This window comes from Arachis ipaensis, chromosome B01 (assembly GCF_000816755.2).
Source record: "Arachis ipaensis cultivar K30076 chromosome B01, Araip1.1, whole genome shotgun sequence".
Taxonomy (NCBI): domain Eukaryota; kingdom Viridiplantae; phylum Streptophyta; class Magnoliopsida; order Fabales; family Fabaceae; genus Arachis; species Arachis ipaensis.
In genome coordinates, this window is record NC_029785.2 from 53,081,388 (window position 1) to 53,105,832 (window position 24,445).

Sequence of the window (24,445 nt, forward strand, 5' to 3'; positions counted from 1 at the left end):
AATTTTTTCTTATCATCTGGTATCAGAGCCAGGTCGTAAGTAAATTCTTATTTATCTACACGTTTAATGGGTTTTGTTTAGTCTCTTTGTTTTTTTTTTCTCTTTAATTTCTGCAAATTCACTTTAGAATCCATAAAAACCAAGAAAAAAAAAAAGAGTCACAAAAAATGATTGAGTATTACGATAGTGATGATGAAGGAATCTCATATGCAAAAAAGGTTCTCGATTGCAAATCCCTGTATTTAAAGGGAGGAATGATCCTGAAGCTTATTTCAGATGGGAAAGAAAGGTAGAGTCGATTTTTACAAATTGCATCCTTTCAGAGGAAAAGAAGGTTCGATTGGTACAAGCCAATTTTTCTGATGCTGCTCGTATATGCTGGATTGAATTAGGAAGATCTAGAAGACAGTACAAAAAGATCCCAATTTGCAGTTGGGAGAAGATCTAGCAAACCGGTCACTTATCCTAAAGGTTTGGCCCAAAGTTGGGCCAAACGAACCAAAAATGCTACACGGTTGGACCGAACTCAAGTTGGGCCAAGCTCAACTTATATAAAGCCATAAATGAGCCTAAGAAGCTCATTTCAGCACACAGAGAGAGAGAGAAAGAGAGAGAGAGAGAACTCGAATAGGGAGAAGAGAGGAGAAGGATGTCACTATCACTACAAAATTTTTATTTGTTTGTGGAAGTTTTTTAGTGAGAGTTATTAGAACCTCCACAATCTATTTTATTTGTAACCATTTTAAATAATTAACAAAAACTCTCACTGTTTGTTTTCAACCCAATTAATTATAAAAAACCCAACCCAAACAAATATTTACCAAGCCCATACCAAAAATAAAAAAATTGAAGTTATTCGAGAGAGAGAGAACGAGGGAGATCAGAGTCTGAAACCCTAAAATCTGGATTCCATCACCACCGCCATTCATCTCCTTGCCGCCGTTGCCGCCAAGTCTCCTCCGTCAACGCGTCACCTGCTGGAGTTATGAATGGAAGACGAGGTGATCGTGGAGCCTCTCAATTCATGGAGCTCTCGCCTCTCGAGATAGTATTTTAGGGATGATTCCATTCAAATCGTTGAGGTAATGCTTAGATATTCCGTTTCTGCGTTGTCTTCCACGACAGCTTCTTTTGCTGGTTCTGATTTTGCTCCGCTAGCTTGAAGCACTCAGAGTGCGATTTCTTTGCAGACTCAGTGGCACTGGCTGAGGAGATCTGGAAGGTGAGCAAGATGGAGTCTCTGGAAGCTTCGATTGAAAGTGCATTTGAAGCTATCAGATCTCATGGAACTAATTCTCATATCATTCCAAGTCATTACGGTGAGAATTTGTTCTTGTTTAGTACGGGACTTAAATTTTGTGGTTTTAATTATGTGAATTGTATATGACACATTCTGTATTATAGGAATTGACTGGTTTGAGTACAAGAGATAACCAAAGAAAGCAAACCAAGTGAATGTGGAAGGGCCTAGGGTTCGATCTAATCCCAAATTGGATATAATCTGGAAGAAAGACTTAAGAAGGTTACACAATTTTTAATATCCTTACTTTATGCTGTAGAGTTATCTATTTGATTATTTGCTTGCTGTACATTTTTCTTTTGTTAACATTTTAATAGACGTGGGAGGGAATTCTAAGACTAAAATATTACTGCTAGGACAAAATATCATCTTCATGTCACTGAATCAGATCCTATTTTATTGCACTGCTAATTGAAAAAAAGGTCCCACATCTTGTTGAAAATATGGTAATTTTTTTATAATTTTATCATTTGTAGAATCTATATTGTGCTTGATGTGCAGGTTGGAGAATTTAAGCGCCTGCTTAGTGTTAAACCAACTCTTAAGAAGGAACTGATAAGTGCACCCATTGTGACTCATCCAAAATCATTGAAATTGCCAAAGGAGTTTGATGCAAGGACTCAATGGTCTCAGTGTAGTACCATTGGAAGAATTCTAGGTCATTTGCTTGCTCCTTCTCCATTGTTAAGTTTAATTTATTAATCAAATAGTTTGTTTGAAAGGAGGTGCTGAATCTTTTTTTTTCCTCATATCATAATAATATGGATTGGTGAATCAATTTCTGCATTGAAGATCAGGTAATTTTTCCTTTTCTTTTCTACATTTTAACCCTAAACAATATCAAGGTTCAAGAGGTACTTAGATAATCCTTATGCTGATTATTTAGGGTCATTGTGATTCTTGTTGGGCATTTGGTGCTGTAGAGTCATTATCAGATCGATTTTGCATTCATTTTGATGTGGTAAGTAATCTTATTACTGAGCAATATATTACTGTGTGTGAATATCAATAAATACATATCTTATTGAGGGATTTAAAGAGGATATGTGTAGTCAATATCATCCAACTTCTTGAAATTTTGTTTATTTATCTTATCATAAACCCTTAGCTCTAGACCCTAAATTATAAATCCTAAAACAAAGTTGGCTATGTAACACCCTAACTACCAAAGCTCATGCTTCCGGCTGCGCGACTCTGGTATCTCGGACATTACGATGACACTTATACTATTTAATACTAATTTATGAGCCTGTTTAAAACTTTAAACCGTAATACCGCTCCCAAAAATACTTTCGTTCGATAACGTACATCCATAAATACCATACATCTTACAAAAATTCATAAAGATTACATACATATATACACTTATATACATAGATAATATTACAAGCATTATCCAATACAGTCCCTATCCCTCTTTCAGAATATATCAAGATAAAGGCGAGGGTACAATAAACCATAACTAAAACAGTACAGAGCATCTCAACAACAACTAAATAACTCTTGGTGACTTTTGCGCCCATATCCTGAAAGGGGAAAAAATGTAGGGGGTGAGAACATCATCCTCGAAAGGGTTCTCAGTAGAGAGTTTTTGGGAATTACTGTAATAGGATACGTGAAGATAAACCGTACTAGTGATTAATAACCGTCTTATGCCTCCTTTTCAAAAACAACGGTTTACAATAAAAATAAAGTCTAAAAATATTTTCTGAAAGAAAAACCATTCAATTCTCAAAAACTCAAAAGCCTTTCAAAATGGTTTATCTATGCAGAACCAAAATAGCCTTTCATATTTTATTCCAAAGCAGAAACACAAAACCGAAACTAACTATCGGTCCATCTCATTTCAACCACGGCCCTAGGCCCAAACAATCCAACCATCAATCAATCACCACAATCCAACAGAGTCCCAGTCGCAAATACAGATAGGAAGTTCAAGCACAAACAAACAGTTACAGCAAGTAGAACAAATAGCAGTTAATCACAAGTAATCACAAAGGCAAACCAAGTACAATATGCACATCCAAACAATGTCACATAGATGCATATGATGCATGCCTGTCCCTAGTGGCTGATGATATCATCTGTCGATTATATAGCCAACCCGACAAGTCCTGGTAGCTAACCATTGGACTGTCCCTCTGTCGTGTCTCCCCAACTCGAGTTATACTCAACATAATTGTGATCATAATCATGATCCATATCCATCACCTTTACTGGTGAATATTCACGGGGGTGAGCTCATTCGGGAATTTCACAGTGCCTGGCAACCCTGACGACATAGGGTCAAAAGAGCTTCGAGTCTCCACCTGGAGCACGTGGTGGCTAGTCACTGCTTTCTCCCAGGGAAACTCGTATCTCCAATAGTGGAAGTCCAATATCGCAAATTATCAATATCTCAGCACATATGCTTTCATTCTCAGCCATGGATCAACATCCATCTCAGCCATCCGGCTCACGGTTCAATCCAGAACCAGCCAATATTCATATCACACACAGCCATTCCGGCTCACGGTTCAATCCAGAACTAGCCATTATTCATAATCATACACAGCCATTCCGGCTCACAAACAAACAGCACTTCCACCATTCAACATCATCAAATTCATAAAATCGGCATTTAATCCATAAATCACTTTTTCTCAAATCATTTCACTTTGAAATCAAGTTTCAACTCTTTTCAGCCTTGGCTTTAAACATCTCATTTCTCAAATTATCTCAGGCTCATAAGCCACTTTTACTCAAGGTAAATTCCCCTTTGAAAACAATGCCACTCTCGGCATCCTCTTTCCAAAACTTCCATAATCATGGCAAGTTAAAGATTTATTTTGAAATATTCAAAATCATCCATCCAACAATGGAATTTATAACAAAAGTTTCTCGGCAGAGTCTCAAGTCTTTAGGGGAGAATAACATAACTCATTTTGCCAAATTCATTTAAAATCATTAAAACCTTGGCTTTCCGATTTGAGTAATAAAATAGGGTCTAAGCCAAACCAAGTCACGTAATCATTTACTTCTTTCAAAGCCGTTTCCTTTACTTAGGCGAAACCGACTTCAACCCTCATGATAATTTCTAGAACATTTCAACTGTTCAAAATTGTTTTAGTCTTGCAAGAATTCAGAATTTAAAGAGTACTTAAAACCTTGTTCCACACATTTCAAAATGAAACTTGTCAACAGACATTCAGGTTCTTTCAAGGTCATTGAAACTCCTCTAATTGAAACCCTCAAGTCAAATTCAAAGGCATAGCCCTTGTCACATTTAAAACAGCTTTAAAACATAAGTTTCATCTAAATAACTTTCTCCTGAAAGAGATACAATGCCTTTCTTAAGAAGCAAGACTAAATCACAATTTCCTCTTTAGTAATTCATTTCAAAAGCATGAAACATCTTTTTCTTGATAATTCAAATAAAATAGTAGAAGTCTTTAACTCATCATTTTTCCAAACAACATTTCAATAAAGACTCAGATGTTATAGAAATTTTGGCAGCATCTCCCCTAAAACTTGGACTTTGCCACCCGGTTCGGGTCCCAACTAAATTGTTCCACAATCCTTTTCAACAGTCCAGAATCCAAAATCAATTCAAAATCAAGCTAAATCCAACAGTCGCCTCATTGGCATAAATAAAATTAACTCAAATCAATTCTCAACGGGTTAAACTCGATCTCAAAACTTTAAAAGAATCAACTTGAAAAGCATTTCGTTCCACAAAACCACACAACAAAACCAACAGACGTTCATAACCAACCAAGGCAAATCAAGCCATACATAAGGCCGATACAATCACCAAATACACATTCACTCACATCAGTATCCATATGTAATAATTCCAATATATAAAATATAGTTTTTGGAAAGCGCCCCTATCTCAACGCAATTCCATAACCCAAACGTCTCACAGAGTCCTTTCCGCCTCAACCCGAACTGACGGCAACCAAAACCTTAGCTCCCAGTCACGTTCGCAATAACCATAGCAACACTAATCGCAACATACAATAATCAGGACTCGACCCCACGTTATCAATACTCATATTCATTAACCGAACACAACGGAATACTAACGCGAGGCTTTTCGAAATATAAATACTTATTGAACTAGCGAAACGAAGCAGCTGTGATTTCAAACAGGCCCGACAACAGCTCCGGCGGTGGCCAGAAGCTCCGATGGATCAACTATAAAAACCACGCAGCATTAAAACCTTCTCGAAATCCAAAAAGGCAAAAACCTCAATTAAAGCCCTTACCGGCAGAGTTTTCCGGCGACTAAGCTGCATTCTCCGGTGGCAGAGACGGCGAAGCAGCTTGGAACGGCCAGCAGCAGTGGCCGCGCTAACCCAGCACCAACATCCACCATCGTCACCACCTTCCTCTCCGGTCAGATCCAACGGCCGCAACTCAGCCGCAGCAACGATGAAACGACAGCAAAAGAATCAGCTCCAACCCGCGATGATGGCTCTCCGGCGTGACACTGATAAACCACTATTTCATGGTTTATCTTGTGCTCAATTGAGTGGTTTTTATCAACTCTTTACCTATTTATTCATACTAATCACATGCTTTATGTCTTCCTTCCTGATTTTGTGCTATGATTGAAAACATGCTTCTTTGGCCTTTATATTGCTAATATTAATCTTCTCTTATCACCATTAGATGCCTTGATATGTGTGTTAAGTGATTTCAGAGATTACAGGGTAGGAATGGCTCAGAGGATAGAAAGGAAGCATGCAAAAGTGGAAGGAATACAAGAAGTTGGAGAAACTGTTAAGTTGTACAGCCAGACCTCTTCGCACTCAAACGGCTATAACTTTAGCTACAGAAATCCAAACGACGCGGATTCAGTTGCGTTGGAAAGCTAACGTCCGGGGCTTCGATCTGATATATAATTTGCCATAGCTGCTCCGAAGTTAGGCGACGCGAACGCGTGAATGACGCGCCCGCATCGCATCTACGAACTTGTCCGCGCGGACGACGCCTCCGCGTCACTTGCCCGCGACCTGAACGTAACAGAAATCACAGGGAGCAATTTCTGGGCTGCTTTTGACCCATTTTTCAGCCCAGAACACACAGATTAGAGGCTATAAAGTGGGGGAATGCATCCATTCATAATCAGGCTCTCATAATTCACTTCTCATGATTTAGATTTAGTTTTGAGAGGGAGATTCTCTCCTCTCTCTCTTTAGGATTAGGATTTAGATTAGGATTTTATTCGCTTTCAGGATTATCTCTTTTTACCAGGTTCAATATTCCTTTTATTATTTTCTCAATTTTATTTATGAATTCTTCTATGTTACAGGTTACTCTTTTGAATTAATGTTATTTGAGGTATTTCAGTTTACAATTGCTCTCTTTTATTTATGTTATTGTTATTCCTAATCTGAAGACATTTTTATTCCAGTAGATTTATTTTTCTCCTTTTGGTCTTGGTTAAGAAATCAGTAACTCTGGAGTTATCAAACTCAACATGATTGATAATCGTTATCTTTGCTAATTGAATTGAACTTCAATAATCCAAATCTTTCCTTAGGAATTAACTAGGATTTGAGGATCTAACTAATTAGTCACTTGACCTTCCCTTGCTCTAGCAAAGGTTAACTAAGTGGAATTAAGATTCAATTTTTATCATCATTGATAAGGATAACTAGGACAGGACTTCCAATTTCTCAAACCTTGCCAAAAGTATGTTTTACGGTCATTTATTCACTTTACAGTCTTTTATTTATTTTAATTGCAATTTAATTTACTTGCTCCCTACCTTCAAAACCCCAATTTACAATCTTCATAACCAATAATAAGAACATACTTCCCTGCAGTTCCTTGAGAAGACGATCCGAGGTTTAAATACTCGGTTATCAATTTTAAAATGGGGTTTGTTACTTGTGACAACCAAAACGTTTGTAAGAAAGGTTGATTGCTTGGTTTAGTAACTATACTTACAACGAGTATTTATTATAACTTCTAAACCATCAATTTTCAGTTCTTTTCAGACACCAGCCACAACTGGAACGACGGCGGTGAGACCCCAACAGCGATGAGTTTCCCAGCGACAGAACAAGCAGGACTGGCAACGGCAAGGAGTCCCGACGACGGCGACCCAGGCGACGATGGTCTCCTTTGTCGCGCTCTCCCTCTCTCTTCGTGCTCGCCGGCAGAGGCAAGATGGTGACGACTCAGCAAGGATGAGCTCCTCTGATTCGGTGATAGAGGTGCGGCTCAGGCTCCAGGGACAGGACGGCAATGGCGGCAACGGCACGGCTCAGCAACCGCGTGGTGACAGCGCGAACAGATCCTTCTTCTCCCTTCGGCTAGCAACGGCGGCGACGTAGGACGCATTGGCGCGGCAGCGAGGCGATGGCAACGCGGTGAACTTCCTTCCGCCTCTCCTCAGCCGCAACTCAGTCTCCCTCTCCCTCTCTGCCTCAATTTCTTTCTTTCATGAAATGGGAAGCCATGTGTGTTGCGTTCTGTTGGAAAAGGGAAAGATCTGCTGCTGCTGCTGAGTGTATTGGTTTGAGGAAAGGGGAAGTGTTGCTGCTGCTGTTAGAAGAGAGGGGCTGCAGCAGTTGGGGAAAACCGAGTCGGGTTAGGGTTTCCAGGGTTAGGGTTTCATTTTCAAAAATTAGGGTTAGGGGCATTTTAGTAATTTCAGATGAAATTGGGAATAATGTAGTAATTGAAACCCAAATTAAATCCAGCACTAATTGTATATAGAAAAATACTATTTGCTCATCAATCTTACAAATTATTTTCCATAAAATGCCCAAATCAAAATAATTAGAAATAATATAATTAAACCCTTTATTTTCCAAAATAACAGTATTAATATTTAAAATATTAATTATTTAATCCGAATCATATAAAAATCCTTATTATTTCACAACTACCAACTTTAATATAATTATAGAAAATAATCCAATAATTATCAAATTGGATAATAATCATAACTTATCTCAAATTCAATAAATCAAAACTTACTTTAATTTTCTTTAATAAAGAAATTTCTGAAATTAAAACTATAGAAACACTGAATTTAAAATTAGCTAACGATAGCCCTTTTTCAAAGGTTTTGAGTCTTACGGTTGCCTAGCTCAAGGCCCTTATGCTGCATGAGAATACTATACTTTTCTAGTTGTTGCTTCAGCAAAATCCTTTTGCAACTGAATTTTTTTGTGGTCATTTATCAGGAAAATGTTAGCCTTGAGCTGGAAAAGTTGAGAATTGAACTAAGACAAGCCCAAGGAATGCATGCAGTAGCTCAAAGCGAAAGCATAAATGCATCATGAAAGGTAATATCTATTAGCTTGTTTATGGAACCCCATACCCTCTCATGGCTCCAGTTCTTTCTTGAAATCAAATTCTTTCTTCTGAACAGTTGAATGATCTCAGCAAGAGGCGATCAGAAGAATCCATGAAACTGAAGGAGATTCTTGCTAAGGAGGAAATGGCCAAAGAATTGGCAAGACAAGAAAGAGAGAAATATGAAGCTGCAGAATGATAATTGATCAGTAGTATAATAATATAATTCTAGTATTCAGATTAATTGTTTAAGAATAATATTGACATATTTGTGGAGGTTGAAACCCCACATGAATGTGATTTTTTTTTAATTAAAAATTCTTTTTATGGGGTTTTAAACCGCCACAATAATTAATCAAAAATTGTCACAAAACGCTAGCACAGAACCCCCACAAAAGGGATAGAAAACTGCCACTGAATGGAATTGTGGGGTTGTGAAAAACTGCCACAGAGGAGCTCGTGGCACCAAGATTCTGAAAACCGGACCGGATCAGCCGGTCAAACCGGTTCAACTGGGAACCGATGATGTAAGCGGTCCGATCCTCCCTCTAAAACCGCTAAAAGAAAAACCGCTAAAAAACCGTCGAACCGGTCGAGAACCAGCCAGTTGGACCGGACCGGTAACCGACCGGTTCGGATAAAGTGACGTCATTTTGTTGATTTAAAAATAAAAAAACTAAAGCAAGCCCAAGTCTTCGTGAGCCAAACCCCCCTTCTTCCGCAATCATTCGTGAATCGTCCTTCATCGCTGCCAAGGGAAACCCTAGCCCTTCATCGCTGCCGCCGTTCCCAGGTCCAGAGCGCTGCCGCCGTCCCCAAGTCGTCAGCGCCGCTGCTTCTTCCTCTCCCCCGTGTCTGGAACCCAGTAGCGCGGCACGTCGTCTTCATCTTTGCATGCTTCTCGGCACGGAATCCAGGTTAGTGACTTCTCATTTTCATCTTCACTGATTATTCAGTCTTCTTCTTGGTTTGAACTTTGAAGTTCTGAAATTGTTGTTCTTTGGTCTTCTTCTTCGGTCTTCTTCTTCAATTTTTGTTCCATTTTAGTGCGACTGTTTTTAATTTTTGGTCTTCTTCTTCGGTCTTCTTCTTCTTTACTGATGGCTCGTTCCCTCTGTTATTTTGTTACTCTGTTTTAGTGTGACTGTTTTTTAATTGCTCAATGGCTCGATTGCTCTATTAGTTTACTGATGGCTCTGTTAGTTTGTTACTATGGTTTACTAGTTGCTGATGGCTCCTAATTTTTTTGTTCAAATTTGCTAATGGCTTTGTTTTGTAGTTGCTAGTTTTGCTGGGTGAAGAATTAGTGTTTTGGAATGTTTCATAATGTGCTAAATGCTTAATGGTGTAGGCAGATTTTAGTGTTTTGTAGTTGCTGGTTTTGCTGGTTTTAGAATGCTGAAAACTGGTTTTGCTGAAATGTTTTGGCCACTAGAGCTTCTTTGATCAACTTCTGCTAAGAATATGCTATACACAGGTCTATGATCAGAGAATCATAACTCCCCATGAACATAAGATAATTGGTGAATGCCTCTCCTATGCCATAAGATTCTATCACACCTTGAGAAAAAAAGCATGCATTATTTTGATTGTTTTGTATTTTCATTAACCACTTATCTGATTGATACAGGTGATGGTGGTAAGAACTAAGAACACTACCATGCTGGAGTTCTCTTTTGTTTTGAATGTCTTCCATCTCCTGCATACCTGCCTGAGTTGTTTGAATACTTGTATATGGGAGGGAAGTATATTTTCCCTTACTCGACCTTGCCTCTGCTCTATTCGCAGCTGAAAGCAAAAGATATCAAATGGTGAGTAAGCTAAGATTTGAGAAAGGAGCAAAAGGGAAAAAGAAAGCAACATACTTGGTCATTATCTAACAAGTCCTTCCAGTTATGTATCTCAACAAGAGCTTTCGCCGCACGATAAGAAAGGGTTGCCCGATAATTTAAATCCCCCAGCCAAATTATTCGGCTACACAAGTTAAACCAAAAGTTAAATTTAGATTCAGAATTCCAAAGACTAATGATAGATATCATAGAGGTGAAGAGCTTACTCATGTTCCAGAATTGTCTGAGGTGAATACTGGTCGCTGGTGCCTTGGACAAGGGGAAACCTTGTCTTTCTCAGGAAAAAAAGAAACTCATAAGAACATCTTGAGGTTTTGATGATTGATAAATCTTTATGTTGACATTTAATATTTGATATTTCTTTATACTATTTAACTTGAGTTTGTATATTAATAAGATTATAAGAATTTGATTGATGACATTTAATGTAGTTTTTTAAATTTAAAAATTATTTTAATATTTATATTATACTATAATTATATTTTAAGATGTTTATTTATAATTTATTTATTATTTTATTTTAAAACGGTTTTTTCGGTTGAACCACCGGTTAGACCGGTTGGACCAGTAAACCAGTAACTAGAGCGGTTTGATGACCAGTCCGGTTTTTCGAACCTTGCGTGGCACCTCCAATTTTGGGGGTTTTCGAAACTGCCACGATTCTTTTTGTGGAGGTTTGAAACCCCCACAAACAGGAAAAAAAACTCCACAAATGAGCAAAATCCTTGTAGTGTATTCATCTCCCCCTTCAAAGCTCCATTACTTTTGATTCGGAGCTCGGATTGACGAGCTGTTTGTGGCCACACAAAGCTCTCATTGAGCTCTTCAATTCTAGCTAAACAAAGTAGGTAAGAACTCGAATTGCATACTCTTCCTTTCATCCCTAACAGATTTCACATTTTTGGATATAGTATTTGAGTAGATTTTGTGATTTTGGTTCTTTAAGTGAACTCTAGTACCGAGTAATTGTTGGGCTTTGACCCAATCCCCTTTAGACAAGGTAAAGTTCCTCATATACCCTTGTAGTGATTGTGGTTTCTAGGTTTTGATTTTGGTGATATATGTGTTGTTCGTTTAAGCTTTGGTGCTTTTTGGAGTTGTCTTGGCTTTTTAGTGGTTTTGTGCGTGGAGGATAATTGACCAAGGTATGGTTTCAGTTTTTTCTATGTAATATGTAATATTTCTGGATACTTAAGCTAGTGGCCATTAAGATAGGATTGAATGATGTGGGTGTATGATTAATTGTATGTGAATATTATGATCGATGATAATGATGATGAAGGTTGAATGAGTTTTATGTGGGAAAGTATGACTTTGATGATAATATGATGAATGTTGGTGTAATTATAATTGATAATGATTATGAGTATTGATGATGATAAATTGATGATAATGTGTCTATTTGGATGGAAATTTGGAAATATGTAACATTGATGATTGATGGGAATGGTGAGTGGTAATGTGTGAATTAGGTTGGATTTAGAATTGTTGAATGGTTTAGAAGGTTGTGTGATTGAGAAAATGGTTGAAGAAGTGTTGGTATGAATTTTTGGGTTGTTTTGGTATGGTTGAAATGTGATTGAATTGGTTTAAATTGAGAGTTTTTGTGAAGTTTGAGTTTTTAGTGTTTTTGGTAAAAATGGGTTTTAGGCCAACTTTGGCGGATCATATTTTGAGCTACAGTTTTTTAAATTGATTAAATTTTAAAGCTTTAAAACGGTATAGATTTCGTAGAAATTGAAAATTTGTAGAAAAAGATATGATCGTTGGAAGTTGGTGTCAAAAATCTGAATTCTGTGATTTTGTAGAATTTGTGATTTCTGGTTTGTGTGCGCACGCACACTGCTGTGCGCGTGCTCTTACCAGTGGCTATATTTGGACTTGTGCATATGCACAGTCTTGTGCACACGCTCACCCTGTGCAACTTTGAAAACGTGCATATGCACATTCTGGTGCGCACACACACCCTATGAATCTTGCAAGTTGTGCGTACGCACAACATCGTGTGCGCGCACAAGTTAGGAAAACTCTTCTGGACGTGCGTACGCACAACCCTATGCATACGCACACTTCCCTATTTTTCAATGAAAACCTTGTTTTAACCGTTTTACCTTCCCAGCAAGGTTGCAAACTTCTATAACACTTGTTTAAAACCTTTTTGTCAGTTTTAGGGTCTTGAATTAAGGGGAAAATGATAAAGGAATAAAAAGAGTATTCTTAGTTATGAGTTTAGAGCCGGTGACATAGGTTTTGGAAGGTTTGTGTAATTTTCTAGCTTGAGTGGTGAGTGTTGAGTTGTGAAGTGTATGGTTGAAGAGATTTTTGAGAAGTTGAAAACCGGTGATGGTTATGATGAGTTGAGAACTTGGAAAGGAATGATGAAATTATTGGATTATATGAGAGTGTGCGGGGCCTATATTCTTGGCGTAGCATATTTCTCTGTTGCATGAGTAGTTGTTGTTGTCTCCTTCTCTGCTGCATGAAGTGTGTGAGGCCTATATTCCTGGCGTGGAAGACTCCCTGCTGCATGAGTGTGCAAGACAATATATCTCTGACATAGCAGATTCTCTGCTGCATGAGTGTGCAGGGCACTATATCTCTGGCGTGGCAGAAAAGGCTACATCCGAAAGGATGTGTTGGGTTGGCATTTATAGACCGACAAGTGATATCACGAGCCAATAGGAAAGGCATTTATCATATGCATCTTCTACTTGTTTGTTTGCTTTTCTTAATTTCTGTTATGCCTAAATGAAGTACATGTTTACTTGCTAATTGTTCTAATTGTTGTAAATGTACTTTACTTGTGCTTTACTTGTCTATATTACTTGTGTTTTCTTCTGGGATTGAGGAAGCTTGGTAGGCGGTGGCGATAGAACCGCATGGAGGTTAGGTTGGTGAAAGCTGTGGGATACAGCGGTGTGATTAGTACTAGTTAGAAATCCCCTAAGTTTAGATAACCCTATTTATTATTTATGGTTTAAGTTATTTTTATTTTGATAAGCTTGGATATCTGTTTGGTATGAAGCTCTAGGATTGCCTCTGGCATCCCAGGGTCTTACATCTTACATTAATGGGTTCTTTTACCATATTGAGAACCTTCGATTCTCATGTCATACTTTGTTGTTGTTTTTCCGATTCAGATCGTAACCCACCTCGGTAAGTTACTTGATGGTGACAGAGCGGAGGATCTTTATTTCATTTGAGTCTTTTGAATTTTGAGTAGTTCTCTCGCTTTTGTATTTACTTTGCCTTAGAGGCCTACTTTGAGAAAGATATTTTGTATATGCTGTTTTAACCTTCAAAACACTATATGTCTGTATATTGAATAGTCGACCTAAACTCCGGGGTATGAGGCTAGTTCCTTATGATTTTTATACTCTCTTATATACTTATATCTTGTTATCTTGTATCTTTACCTTGCGCCTTAAGTTTGTAGCTTCGTGTGAATGTTTGCGCTTTGAAACTCTGTTTTTGAGCTTACTCCTTCATTGGGCATCTAGAATTATTATTCCTTCTATATATACTTATGTATAAGCCTTAGAATTATCGTAACCTTTGATTAACATTTGCTTTACGGCATGAGGTAAGACTTAGGATAATTAGGGAGTTACAACCTAGGCTGCTAAGAACAGGTTTCTTAGAGGTCTAATAGGAAAAAACCTATTTATCTATCCTTTTATGTTTCTGTTGCGTCTTTTCTTTGTCTTTTTCTTATCCCTCTATCCTTCGTTCTAATTTTTTCTTATCACCAACAGAAGACCATCCTCTCCAAGTTTGTGGTCCTCAAGGACTCCACTGCCTACAACAACATCCTCGGAAGAAAGACGATCAACGACCTATCCGCCGTCATCTTCACCAAGTTCCTAATCATGAAATTCCAGGCCGATAACGGCATCATCAGAACGATACACGGGGATCGGAAATTCGTAGTAGAGTGCAACAACACCAGCTTGGCTCTCCGCAAGAGATCCCGAGACGCAGCAGGCATCTTCCTCGCCAACCTCGATGCACGCCAAGACCCCAGCCTGCGCAGAAACTGGGAAGAAAACGACGAAGAAGCAGAGCGGGACCTCGCAGACGAGGTCAGGAGCATAGCACACCCGTGGGATCTAGCCCTAAAACAGAGAATAAGCCTAAGGTACAATCACAGCACGATACGAAGAAACTTCAAACCAGGAGACCTCATCTTACGACGAAACGACATCGGTCCCCCATTCCCGGAGAAGGGAAGCTCACGCCCAACTGGGAGGGTTCCTACCGAATCAAGACGATAATCGGAAAAGGAGCCTACATCCTCGAAAGACTAGACGGGACCGAGCTCCCGAGATCCTAGAATGCCACCAACTTACGGTGCTACTATACGTAGAAACATCCTTCCAAAGCAACAAGATCGAGGTCGTTTAAGACTATCTCTTTATGCTTTATTTTTTATCTTTTTCACTTTCATTTATTGCTTAGGTTGTTTAATCGTATATTTTCTTACCAGGAACTCTTTCCTACCCACATCGGGAGGTTTTACGAGGCCCAAATCTCAAATGAAATTCATTTTTTTCAAAAGCATTGTCCCGTCCGATGGCACGAATTAAATGCGGAAATCCCCGGAGATCGATCACCCCGAGGCCTATAAAACAGATATCAAAATAAGTAAATGGCTACCTGGGGATCGATCACCCCGAGGCCAACAAAACGGATATATCCAAATAACGAAACGGATATCCAAATAAATAAATGGCTACCTGGGGATCGATCACCCCGAGACCAACAAAACGGATATCCAAATAAGTAAACGACTACCCAGGAATCAATCACCCCGAAGCCAACAAAAAGGATATCCAAATAAATAACGGCTACCTGGGGATCGATCGCCCCAAGGCCAACGAAACGGATATCCAAATAACAAAACGAATATCCAAATAACGACCCGGGGTTGGATCACTCTGAGGCCAAATAAACGGATATCCAAATAACAAAACAGATATCTAAATAAGTAAATGGCTACCCAGGCATCGACCACCCCGAGGCCAATGAAACAAATATCCAAATAACAAAACGGATATCCAAATAATAAAAAGCGGCGACCTGGGGATTGATCACCGCGAGGCCAACAAAACGGATATCCAAAAATCAAAACGGATATCTAAATAAGTAAACAGTTACCCGGGGATCGATCACTCCGAGGCCAACGAAATGGATATCCAAATAACAAAAAGCGACGACCCGGGGATCGATCACCCCGAGGCCAACAAAACGGATATCCAAAAATCAAAACGGATATTCAAATAAGTAAACGGTTACCCGGGGATCGATCACTCCGAGGCCAACGAAATAGATATCCAAAAATAAAAACGGATATCCAAATAAGTAAACGGTTACCCGGGGATCGATCACTCCGAGGCCAACGAAATGGATATCCAAATAACAAAGAGTGGGGATCGATCACCTCGAGGCTAACGAAATGGATATCCAAATAAAAAACGGATATCCAAATAAGTAAACGGCTATCCAAGGAATGTTTATCTCGAGACCAACAAAACGGATATCCAAATAACAAAACGGATATCCAAATAAGTAAACGAAAATCCAAACGACTACTTGGAAATCAATCACCCTGATGCCAACAAAATGGATATCCAAATAAATAAAAGGCTACCCGGGGATCGATCACCCTGAGGCCAATGAAACGGATATCCGAATAACAAAACGGATATCCAAATAACAAAAAGCGGTGACCCGGGGATCGATCATCCCAAAGCCAACAAAATGGATATCCAAATAAATAAACGGCTACCCGAGGATTGATTACCCCGAGGCCAACAAAATGAATATCCAAATAACAAATGGATATCCAAATAATAAAACCCAGTGGCCCGAGAATCGATCACCTCGAGAACAACAGAACGGATATCCAAATAAATGGCGGCCCGGAGATCGATCACCCCGAGGCCAGTAGAATGGATATCCAAATGAACAAACATATATCCAAATAACAAAAAATGGTAACCTGAGGATCGATCACCCACAAATCCAACAAGGCGGATATCCAAATAAGTTAAACGACTACCCCCAGCAACCAATCACCTCCGATGCCAACAAAACGGATATCCAAATAAACTAAATAAGCAAAGTATTGAAATCGACCCACCAAGATGCCTAAAATAAGTTCACAATAACGGCCCAAAAGGCCACACATAGCAAGCATGAGCTGACGGTCTTCCAACTCGCGGAAAGCCGAACTCACCAACATCCTGCCAATCGGCGCAGGATGACGTCACGCCCTTTCCAGGCCCTTCACGGCATTCCGATAATAGAAAACTAAACTCGTCAACAAAAGCGGCGTTAAGGTCTAAACTAATGACTTTCCAAGGAAAGCGAAACTCACCAACATCCCGCCAATTGACGTTACGTCCTTTCCAAACCCCTCACAGTCTCCCGATCTACAGTGAATCGGGCTCCCCAACAACTCAGCATTGAGACCAAGCAAGCATGCTCTCATGCTCTGGAGGCAACTGTTCCGGATCCGATCTCCGAGTCTTTCCTCGAAACGGTCACCGAACTTGGCAATCTCAAGATTGGGTTATCCTCACGACCCAAAGACGGATCAATAACTTCCAATATCCAAACCTAACATTCGAATTCAAATACCTCTCTTATCTTAACCAGATAAGATAAGATGATGACAGCTCAAATCGGCCTTCCAATCTTTCCAATCTCTAACAAACATTTGAATTCGAATACCTCCCTTATCTTAGCCAGATAAGATAAGATGAGATAACTACCACTAACTATAATAAAAAGGAGCCAAAACCCCCTCAGATACCTCATTCATTCTACACACGTTATACCTTTCAGATCCATTATGACTTGAGCGTCGGAATGTCTTTGCAGGTATTACCTCCCATTGTTCCAGCCAGATAATCCGACAACCACCTCAATTTGCAAGTCCCCGATCCATATCACAACTCGTACCAGAAACTTCTAGTACAATGACAATGCTAAAGAAGTTGATTCACAAATCAAAAACTCTTCTTTTCAATTTTGGGTGGAGTGCATAACAACAGTCTAAAAAAGAGGACATGTGTTGCATAGTCATACTCAGATGTGTGTTGCATAGTCACTCAGATGTGATGATTTAAGTTACAGATGTGATGATTTAAGTTACAGACTGCATTGCATATATAATGAGAATGTTAACATTTGAACATAAAAATTCTACTATATTAAACCAGAACACAATTTTTTGGCTGAACTTTTGCTTAATCAATCTCCATATATTTATTGTTTCTGCTTGCATTTTGCAAAAGAATGTATGTGAACTCTAAAGCTAATTGAGTGAACTTTGTGATGGAAGCAGTGCAATATGAGCAAGATCAACATTAGTGGTTTAATTTTGGTGTTAGCAATAGTAGTAGCAGCTACATATCAACTGGTTCTTCCAAGTATATTTTGTTTCCGTCTGATTAGTCCGCCACAAAAATCTTAAAAGAATTAATTGAGGTATTACTCAACGTGGAAAAAAATTGGTATTTTTAATATTTTTATTAGAATTTATGTTATTAGTACTTCTGTCTTGTAATACTTTTGATTTACGCTAATTTTATACTATAATAACCATGTAGGTACAACCGTACAAGTGCTTCATAGACTACCACAAAAAGGAATATGCTTATTGCTTAATGCCTATACAACACTTCCTTAACCTTTTTATTTTTTTGAATATGATCCACAGATCCAGTGGGCAGTTGCAGAGGATACAACTTACAAGTTATATATATAAATACGCTAATTTCTGTTCTAAGTTCTAACATTAATCTCCTAAAATTCTGTTTATGGTAATGGATCTATCAACTAAGTTGTTAAGCCTGTATGTACCATTGAGCTTCATGTTAGGAGCAAAATTTCAAATATGCCCATAACAAAATCTGGTTGTGCATATTGCCTCGTCATTTAGTGTCACCGAATTCCCAAGCTCCTGAATCATTTCAGGTAGAAGAGTTACCACACTGAGGTTTTCTCCACTTAGAAAACTCCAACATATGAACAATAATTATTTTTACTTTGGGTTCTTAATCAATGAAACAACTTTTCTTTTTTCTTTTTTAGTTCTTTTGACGGGAAAAAATGAAAACTAGTATAGGACATGGATAGTGAAGTCAATAATGCATACCTCCTTCCACTCAATAGTGTACCAGCTTCACTGATGCAACCACCATTTCTATTATGGATTGGCTTCGTCCCAAACATATAACGTTTTTCCTACATCATTATGTTAGATACATGATGAGTAATTATCAATACAAATATTCATTAATAAAAAAAAGAAAAGGAAAAGAAATAAAAATAGAAAAAGAAGAAACAGATACGAAAAGCAAACGCTCAAAAAAAGAAGCCATGTGCTTTCAGACACTGCTACACTATCAGTATCACCATTATTACCTCTTGCTCAGGATTAAAATAATTCAATATATTTTCTTTTGAATTCTAGCTCAAAAAAATCAATTTATTCACTCGATGCTATGAAAAATAATCCAAGGTCATCATCACACACAATTCAAGTTATAGATGGGAAACCTTTCTGCACATCCCAGAGTGCTGAGGCAACTTCAATTGAGACCCATTATTTGGCTGGGCTTCAGATGTCAGGGACAGCTGACATTTAAATAAATGAGAATTATTGAGAATTGTGGGCATTGAATTCAATATATAGAGTATTTGAGTAACCAAAATGATTGCAGTGAAAATTTTATACGAGCAATAGGTAACTGAAAAATAATTAAATTGCAGCAAAGAAGAAACGAGGGCTGTCTGCACAAAAAACTATGAACTCACCTTGTTAAAGAGTTCAATTGGCGGACTACACTGAACCCCCTTGTCAGTGTAAACATTAAATTCCTGCATAGAATTGAATATAGATGGGATATTAAGAAAAAAAATTCTACTGGGCAAGGCAGGGGAAACATTAGGGGACACAAAACCAATGAAACTGCATGGCTCACCATTGGCACTGTAGTTTCCTTCTTGCTGTTCTGGAAATGACAAATATTATCTCCTTTATTCAAAGGTATCTGCATTCAGAGATATTTTAACTTGTTTTAGGAAACTCAGAAGTTGGACACCAAAAGGATATAGATATAGATAACCCATATGCCCAAGTTCATAGTTTCCTTCCCGGTAACAAAAGCTTTCCATGTATCTTGCCAAAAGTTTATCATGCTCATACCTTCTTGTTAGGAGGCCGAGCTTTCAAATTATGAGTAAAATCTAATCCATCATACTTTGGTGTACCCATGGCTGTAGGCCTATGTAAAGAGACAGTAATTTGTAGTTAGTACCATTGTCTCATGCATTGTCAAGTTACAATGGACATTTATCATTTGATCAAGGCATTCATTACCTTCTAAAGTGTCTGATTCTATTTTCTAGAGTAGTAACAGCAGCATGTCTGTCCAAACCCTGCAACCAGATAGGCAGATACGTTGGTTTCTCAAAGATCAAACATATCTATCTACCTTGTAACAGCAAGAATATACAAGAAAACCCGAATTATTCATAACCAGCTTTTCTCCTATAGACTACATGAAATGTAAAACATTGAACATCAATCACAATGTGACAAAAATAAGAAATACGAAAATGTTACAACTTAAAATTGTATGAACTATATTCACCTTATCAGAATCATTGCAGTGAGGTGAAGATGATGAAGTAGCATAACTGTGTTGCATGGCCCTCTCACAAGTTTTCAGGTGAAATTCCTGTAAAGTAAACATTAAACCCAAGTTTCGATATAAATAATGCATAAAAAACTTGATTTCCAGATTAATTGTTAGTTAAAAATATATTCCTCCATGATGATGAAACAAATGGTGGAAAATTTGAATGCAAATTGAGAAAGAAAATATCAAAACTTGGACTTACTTGAAATTCTGGCAGTCGTGGAGTGCTCCGTTTGGGAAGTGGCAATATTGGAGCATCAAGAATCTAGATTACAAACATAATTAGAGGAGAAAGTGGAAACAGTGAACCAAAATTAACCGAAAGCAATAATATCTATAGCAAGCACCAACTTTTTTATTTAATGGTCGTGCTTTGAATCTGGGGGCAGCCACTATCACCTTCTCTGCCTCAACAGCATGTTTGGATCTGCAAAGCACAAGTATTTCTTTAAGTCTAATATCTCAGGAAGAAAATTTATCTTTATCAAAATTTTGAACACTACATGTCAAGTTGTCAACAACAGACCTTATCCTTTGTGCTCTATGTGCTGTTTTAAGATCAGGTTCTCTAGGAACGGTGAGCTTTAACTTGGAACAAGAAAGGTTGTGTTCAACTGTTACAGCCTGCCACAACATACAAATGTAATGTAGACAGTTCCATCGTGTGAACTTCTTTCCACCCCTCAAACTAAAAAAGATTCCTTTGTTGAAGGATTAAAAATGATTTTGCTATTCCCTTTTTTCAGTTAAGTTAAACAGTGGATATTCCCTTAACAATTACTTATTTAACAAATTTCCACTCATCAATAGATTTATTGCAAGAAAAAATAGTCAATAATATATTTTATATAAAATATTAAAATATGAGTATCATGCTGTCATATAAAAACAATTGAGAGAGTGAAGTTTTTGAGCCATCAGCTTTATAATTCATACCCTCTTAGGTGCCTTGTGGACAAAACTGGTATGCTGCTTCACATCATTAACCTACCATAGAGAAGATATAGTAACCATTACCAAGTCGTCTAAAATAAATTATGTCAATAAATTGTTAAGCCCCATCTATGTTCCATGTTACATTACAATGGATTATATCATTACCCATGAAAATATTGACTAAGCTCTCACATAAAGCCCAAAAGCATTTCCAAAGCATACAAAAGCAACACCATGCTAAGAAAAGTTTACATAAGATTACACCATATCTAACTCAAGAAAATGAACAAAATTTATCTAAGAGCTTCTAGCAAACAAAGAGAACAGCATCTTCTTCGCATATTAGAAAATCAGTGCATGAAGAATAAAACAATTTTCTGACCTTGCACAAGAGACCACCCTCTAATTTTTGCCTCTTGGCAGCTTGACTTTCTGCTCCAGAAGAGGTAGATAAATTTCTTCCATCCGCAGTTAGCAGCTTTTGAAATCTGACAACATAAGAGTTGTAAACATAATGATACGTGGTTCATTTCAAATCCATGAATTACATATCATATCATATAGTTACGGCCATACAGCAACGAGCAAAAGCTAAGGAACAAATGTAATACTCCTATTGCCCTACTTATCTAAAAAGTGACTTCATAAACAATAACATATCCATCCAACTTAGGTAGCATTTTGACATAATGCACCCTGCTGAGAATAAAGAGATCCTGTGGGAGAATGCAGTGGCATGTTATCTTAGGATGGAACCCAATTTTTTTCTTTTCAATTTAACTATGAAAAAGTATAGGTAATCCAAATATTACCTCGAACCAACATTTTGTGGGGAACGGTTTTGCTTGGCCAACTGACAAGCTGTAGGTTTCATTAAAGTTGATCTTTTAGGCACAGCAGATTTAACCTTGGATTTCACAGAATCGCTCATTGTCTTACTGGAAAATGTATGTCCTATAAAGAGGCACAAATACATGTCAAGTAAAAGGGAATAAACGAGTTCAGATAATTCCAAATGCATAATATTATAAATAACAAAAGCAATGTAACAACATATGGTGCTGTGCTACTGCTAAAGATTAGAAGAAAGTTATAAAGTGCTTAAGCCAAACAGCTTAACCTCTTTCTTGGTAATTATGTTTCTTAACTTCTTACCATAGCCTCTACGATTAAGTGCTTAAAAGTATGGTCCCAACCACCAATATTCTTCATGAAATTCTGGTTAAAATTATACTTTTAATCGGGAATCATTTGATCCATTTTTGCTATGTGAACTAAACATGGTGGAAAAGAAAAAAAACCTCAATCCATTGCATAACGATATTATGTGAACTTCAGATTATAAATTGACTTTGAAGAACGAAAATAGGTGATGCAAAAATCCTAGTCTTGAATCGTGAAACTAATCAGCATATTCTGGAAATTTGACAAGTCAGTTACAAATATCAGAGAAATATCAAATCACCGATTATTAATTTATTACCTGTAGGTAATTCAAGTGGATGATTCGTAGCATCACTATGCAGAATGCCACCATGTGCTTTCGAACCTGATAAGAATTTTGAGCATATAGAAATATTTAGATTTTACTTAGCAACTTGAGTTCAACGTCGTTTCAATGCACCATAGCCATGATAATAACACTACGAAAGAGAAACGAAAACCAAACGAAACGACCTTGACGCATACCATTATCATTGTCGTCAACAACCGTAAGCGAAAATTCCATCGCCGAAGCAACACTAGATTTCTCATCATCTACATTGGTCGCAAATTCCAGAATCTTCGATTTTAGAGAGTCGCTAGCATCTTCCAAGACGAACCCCTCTCTCACCACTAGCTTCGCCACGAAAGCTGAACCAGATTTTCAAAAATAAAAGCACAATTTTGTGAATAAAACAAAGGCTTTGAAATAAAGCAAAGAAAAAAGGGGGAAAATAAAAAGGTCGCGCCTTTGAAGCAAGTCGTTTTCGCACAATGCTGCTTGCGAATGAACATTCAGGAAACGAAATTATATACTTTGAAAAATAAAAATAAAAATGATTAAAATATGTATAAGAAGGGGAAGAAAACGCACGAGATTGAGGGTAGGTTGGAGCATTTTGGAACCAAAGCTCAGCTCGTTGAGCTTCGGCGGGAGTTTCTGGGCGCGTGAAATCGAAGAAGCGAGGCGCGTCGAACTCGTAATCCAGGTCTATTTCGTGAGCTATAAACACATGTTCTATTTCTTCTTCTTCTTCTTCTTCTTCTTCTTCTTCCACCTCCATCATAGTCACCACCGTGTTCATCTTCATAATCATACTCATAACATAAACTCTCTCTTTCTCTATTTATCAATCTCTATGCTGTGTGTCAGCGAGTTGTTGGAGCGAGTTAATAACGCGGGTTATGATCTCCGCACCAGTGTTTCATTTTACGCTGACTAAGCAGTAGCGACTGGATTTGACTAATCACTACTAATAAGGCTTCTAATTTTTAAATGCCTCATTATTTATTTATTTATTTCTTAAAAAGGAAAATTTCAATGCGCGTCGTGAAGCGGAAGGAACCATTCATTACTCTTGCGAGCTGGGAACAAAGGGGAGACATACTGCAGCTTTTTATTAATACTAATATTCTTTTTTTTTTTTGGTCTTTTCATTTTCCAAAATATATGCTTTTGTTTTATTGCGACATGGCCTGGAATTTTGTGATGCAACTTCAAGTGTAGATGAAATTTTGGTGAAGAAGTGTAGGTGACATCTTATAATATGGCTATAAATGAATTCGATCCGATTTGATTTGGTTTGTGTAGAGTGTAGTGGTCCTTGATGGGGGAACACTAGATTTAGGATATTTGAAATTATTGTATTAATATATTTAGATTAAGGATTTAATTAATGTGATAACATGTTGGGTTCATGGGGCAGGTCGTAGAGAGAGCCTGCAAATTCGGCGGTTGGTCATTGTATTGTAATGCGGATTGTGGATTGTGGATTCTCGATGCGATTGCGTCAGCCGATACTAATATATGCTTCCATGAGAGATTCTCACTCATCACACTCAGTGACTGCCTAGTGTCTGCTGTCTAGTCACTTGTGGAAGGGGGGACCCCAGTCAGTAATTCATAATTTCTAGCTCCTCCTTTCACAATTCACACATGAGAATCCAATGAAAAAAAGTATCACACCCCTACAGTAAAAAGAGGCCATTTATGTTACTAAATTGATTGGAAATAAATATTATGCAAATATTTTCATTAGAATCTTAATATACTTAGTCTTAAATAAATTTATGTAAATTAAATTAGATAAATTCAATTTAAGTATAATTAAATTAATCCAATTTAATTTATACACGTACAGTGT

At 37.8% G+C, this 24,445-nt stretch overlaps 2 protein-coding genes and 1 long non-coding RNA gene across 6 annotated transcripts; 2 read left to right on the forward strand and 1 right to left on the reverse strand.

Annotated features, from left to right (window-relative positions):
• Positions 656–2,324, forward strand: LOC107618049 (cathepsin B-like protease 2). Of its 2 annotated transcripts, none has more exons than XM_021118612.1 (5): positions 656–1,082; positions 1,166–1,319; positions 1,802–1,958; positions 2,093–2,097; positions 2,187–2,324. In XM_021118612.1, the coding sequence occupies exons 2-5, from the start codon at positions 1,284–1,286 to the stop codon at positions 2,310–2,312; spliced, it is 324 nt and encodes a 107-aa protein (XP_020974271.1). In that variant the 5' UTR covers positions 656–1,082; positions 1,166–1,283; the 3' UTR covers positions 2,313–2,324. The 2 variants fall into 2 exon arrangements, with proteins under 2 accessions (XP_020974271.1, XP_020974242.1); XM_021118583.1 differs by having other exon boundaries at positions 832–1,082; positions 1,159–1,319.
• Positions 8,446–8,772, forward strand: LOC110270087. Its single transcript, XR_002359139.1, has 2 exons — positions 8,446–8,589; positions 8,676–8,772. It is a non-coding gene; the product is annotated as an uncharacterized LOC110270087 (long non-coding RNA).
• LOC107630446 (protein TPX2) lies at positions 18,090–23,837 on the reverse strand. Of its 3 annotated transcripts, XM_016333574.2 has the most exons (17): positions 23,176–23,817; positions 22,788–22,952; positions 22,582–22,647; positions 21,911–22,052; positions 21,481–21,586; positions 21,099–21,149; positions 20,689–20,786; positions 20,514–20,589; positions 20,365–20,427; positions 20,115–20,201; positions 19,841–19,899; positions 19,667–19,745; positions 19,443–19,511; positions 19,276–19,338; positions 19,018–19,095; positions 18,614–18,702; positions 18,090–18,418 (listed from the first exon to the last, which is right to left on the reverse strand). In XM_016333574.2, the coding sequence occupies exons 1-17, from the start codon at positions 23,402–23,404 to the stop codon at positions 18,400–18,402; spliced, it is 1,539 nt and encodes a 512-aa protein (XP_016189060.1). In that variant the 5' UTR covers positions 23,405–23,817; the 3' UTR covers positions 18,090–18,399. The 3 variants fall into 3 exon arrangements, with proteins under 3 accessions (XP_016189060.1, XP_020977119.1, XP_020977122.1); XM_021121460.1 differs by lacking the exon at positions 19,018–19,095 and having other exon boundaries at positions 23,176–23,831; XM_021121463.1 differs by lacking the exon at positions 18,090–18,418 and having other exon boundaries at positions 18,995–19,095; positions 23,176–23,837.

Bases quoted from the DNA above. Each gene is read 5' to 3' on its own strand.
- LOC107618049 (XM_021118612.1), top strand. From the start codon at position 1,284: ATGGAACTAATTCTCATATCATTCCAAGTCATTACG. The intron at 1,320-1,801 runs GTGAGAATTTGT...CTTGATGTGCAG, and splicing joins TATCATTCCAAGTCATTACG to GTTGGAGAATTTAAGCGCCT.
- LOC107630446 (XM_016333574.2), bottom strand. From the start codon at position 23,404: ATGAGTATGATTATGAAGATGAACACGGTGGTGACTATGATGGAGGTG. The intron at 21,587-21,910 runs GTAATATTTGGA...TTATGTTGTCAG, and splicing joins CCACAAAATGTTGGTTCGAG to ATTTCAAAAGCTGCTAACTG. The intron at 20,787-21,098 runs GTATGAATTATA...ATGTTGTGGCAG, and splicing joins TCCACAAGGCACCTAAGAGG to GCTGTAACAGTTGAACACAA.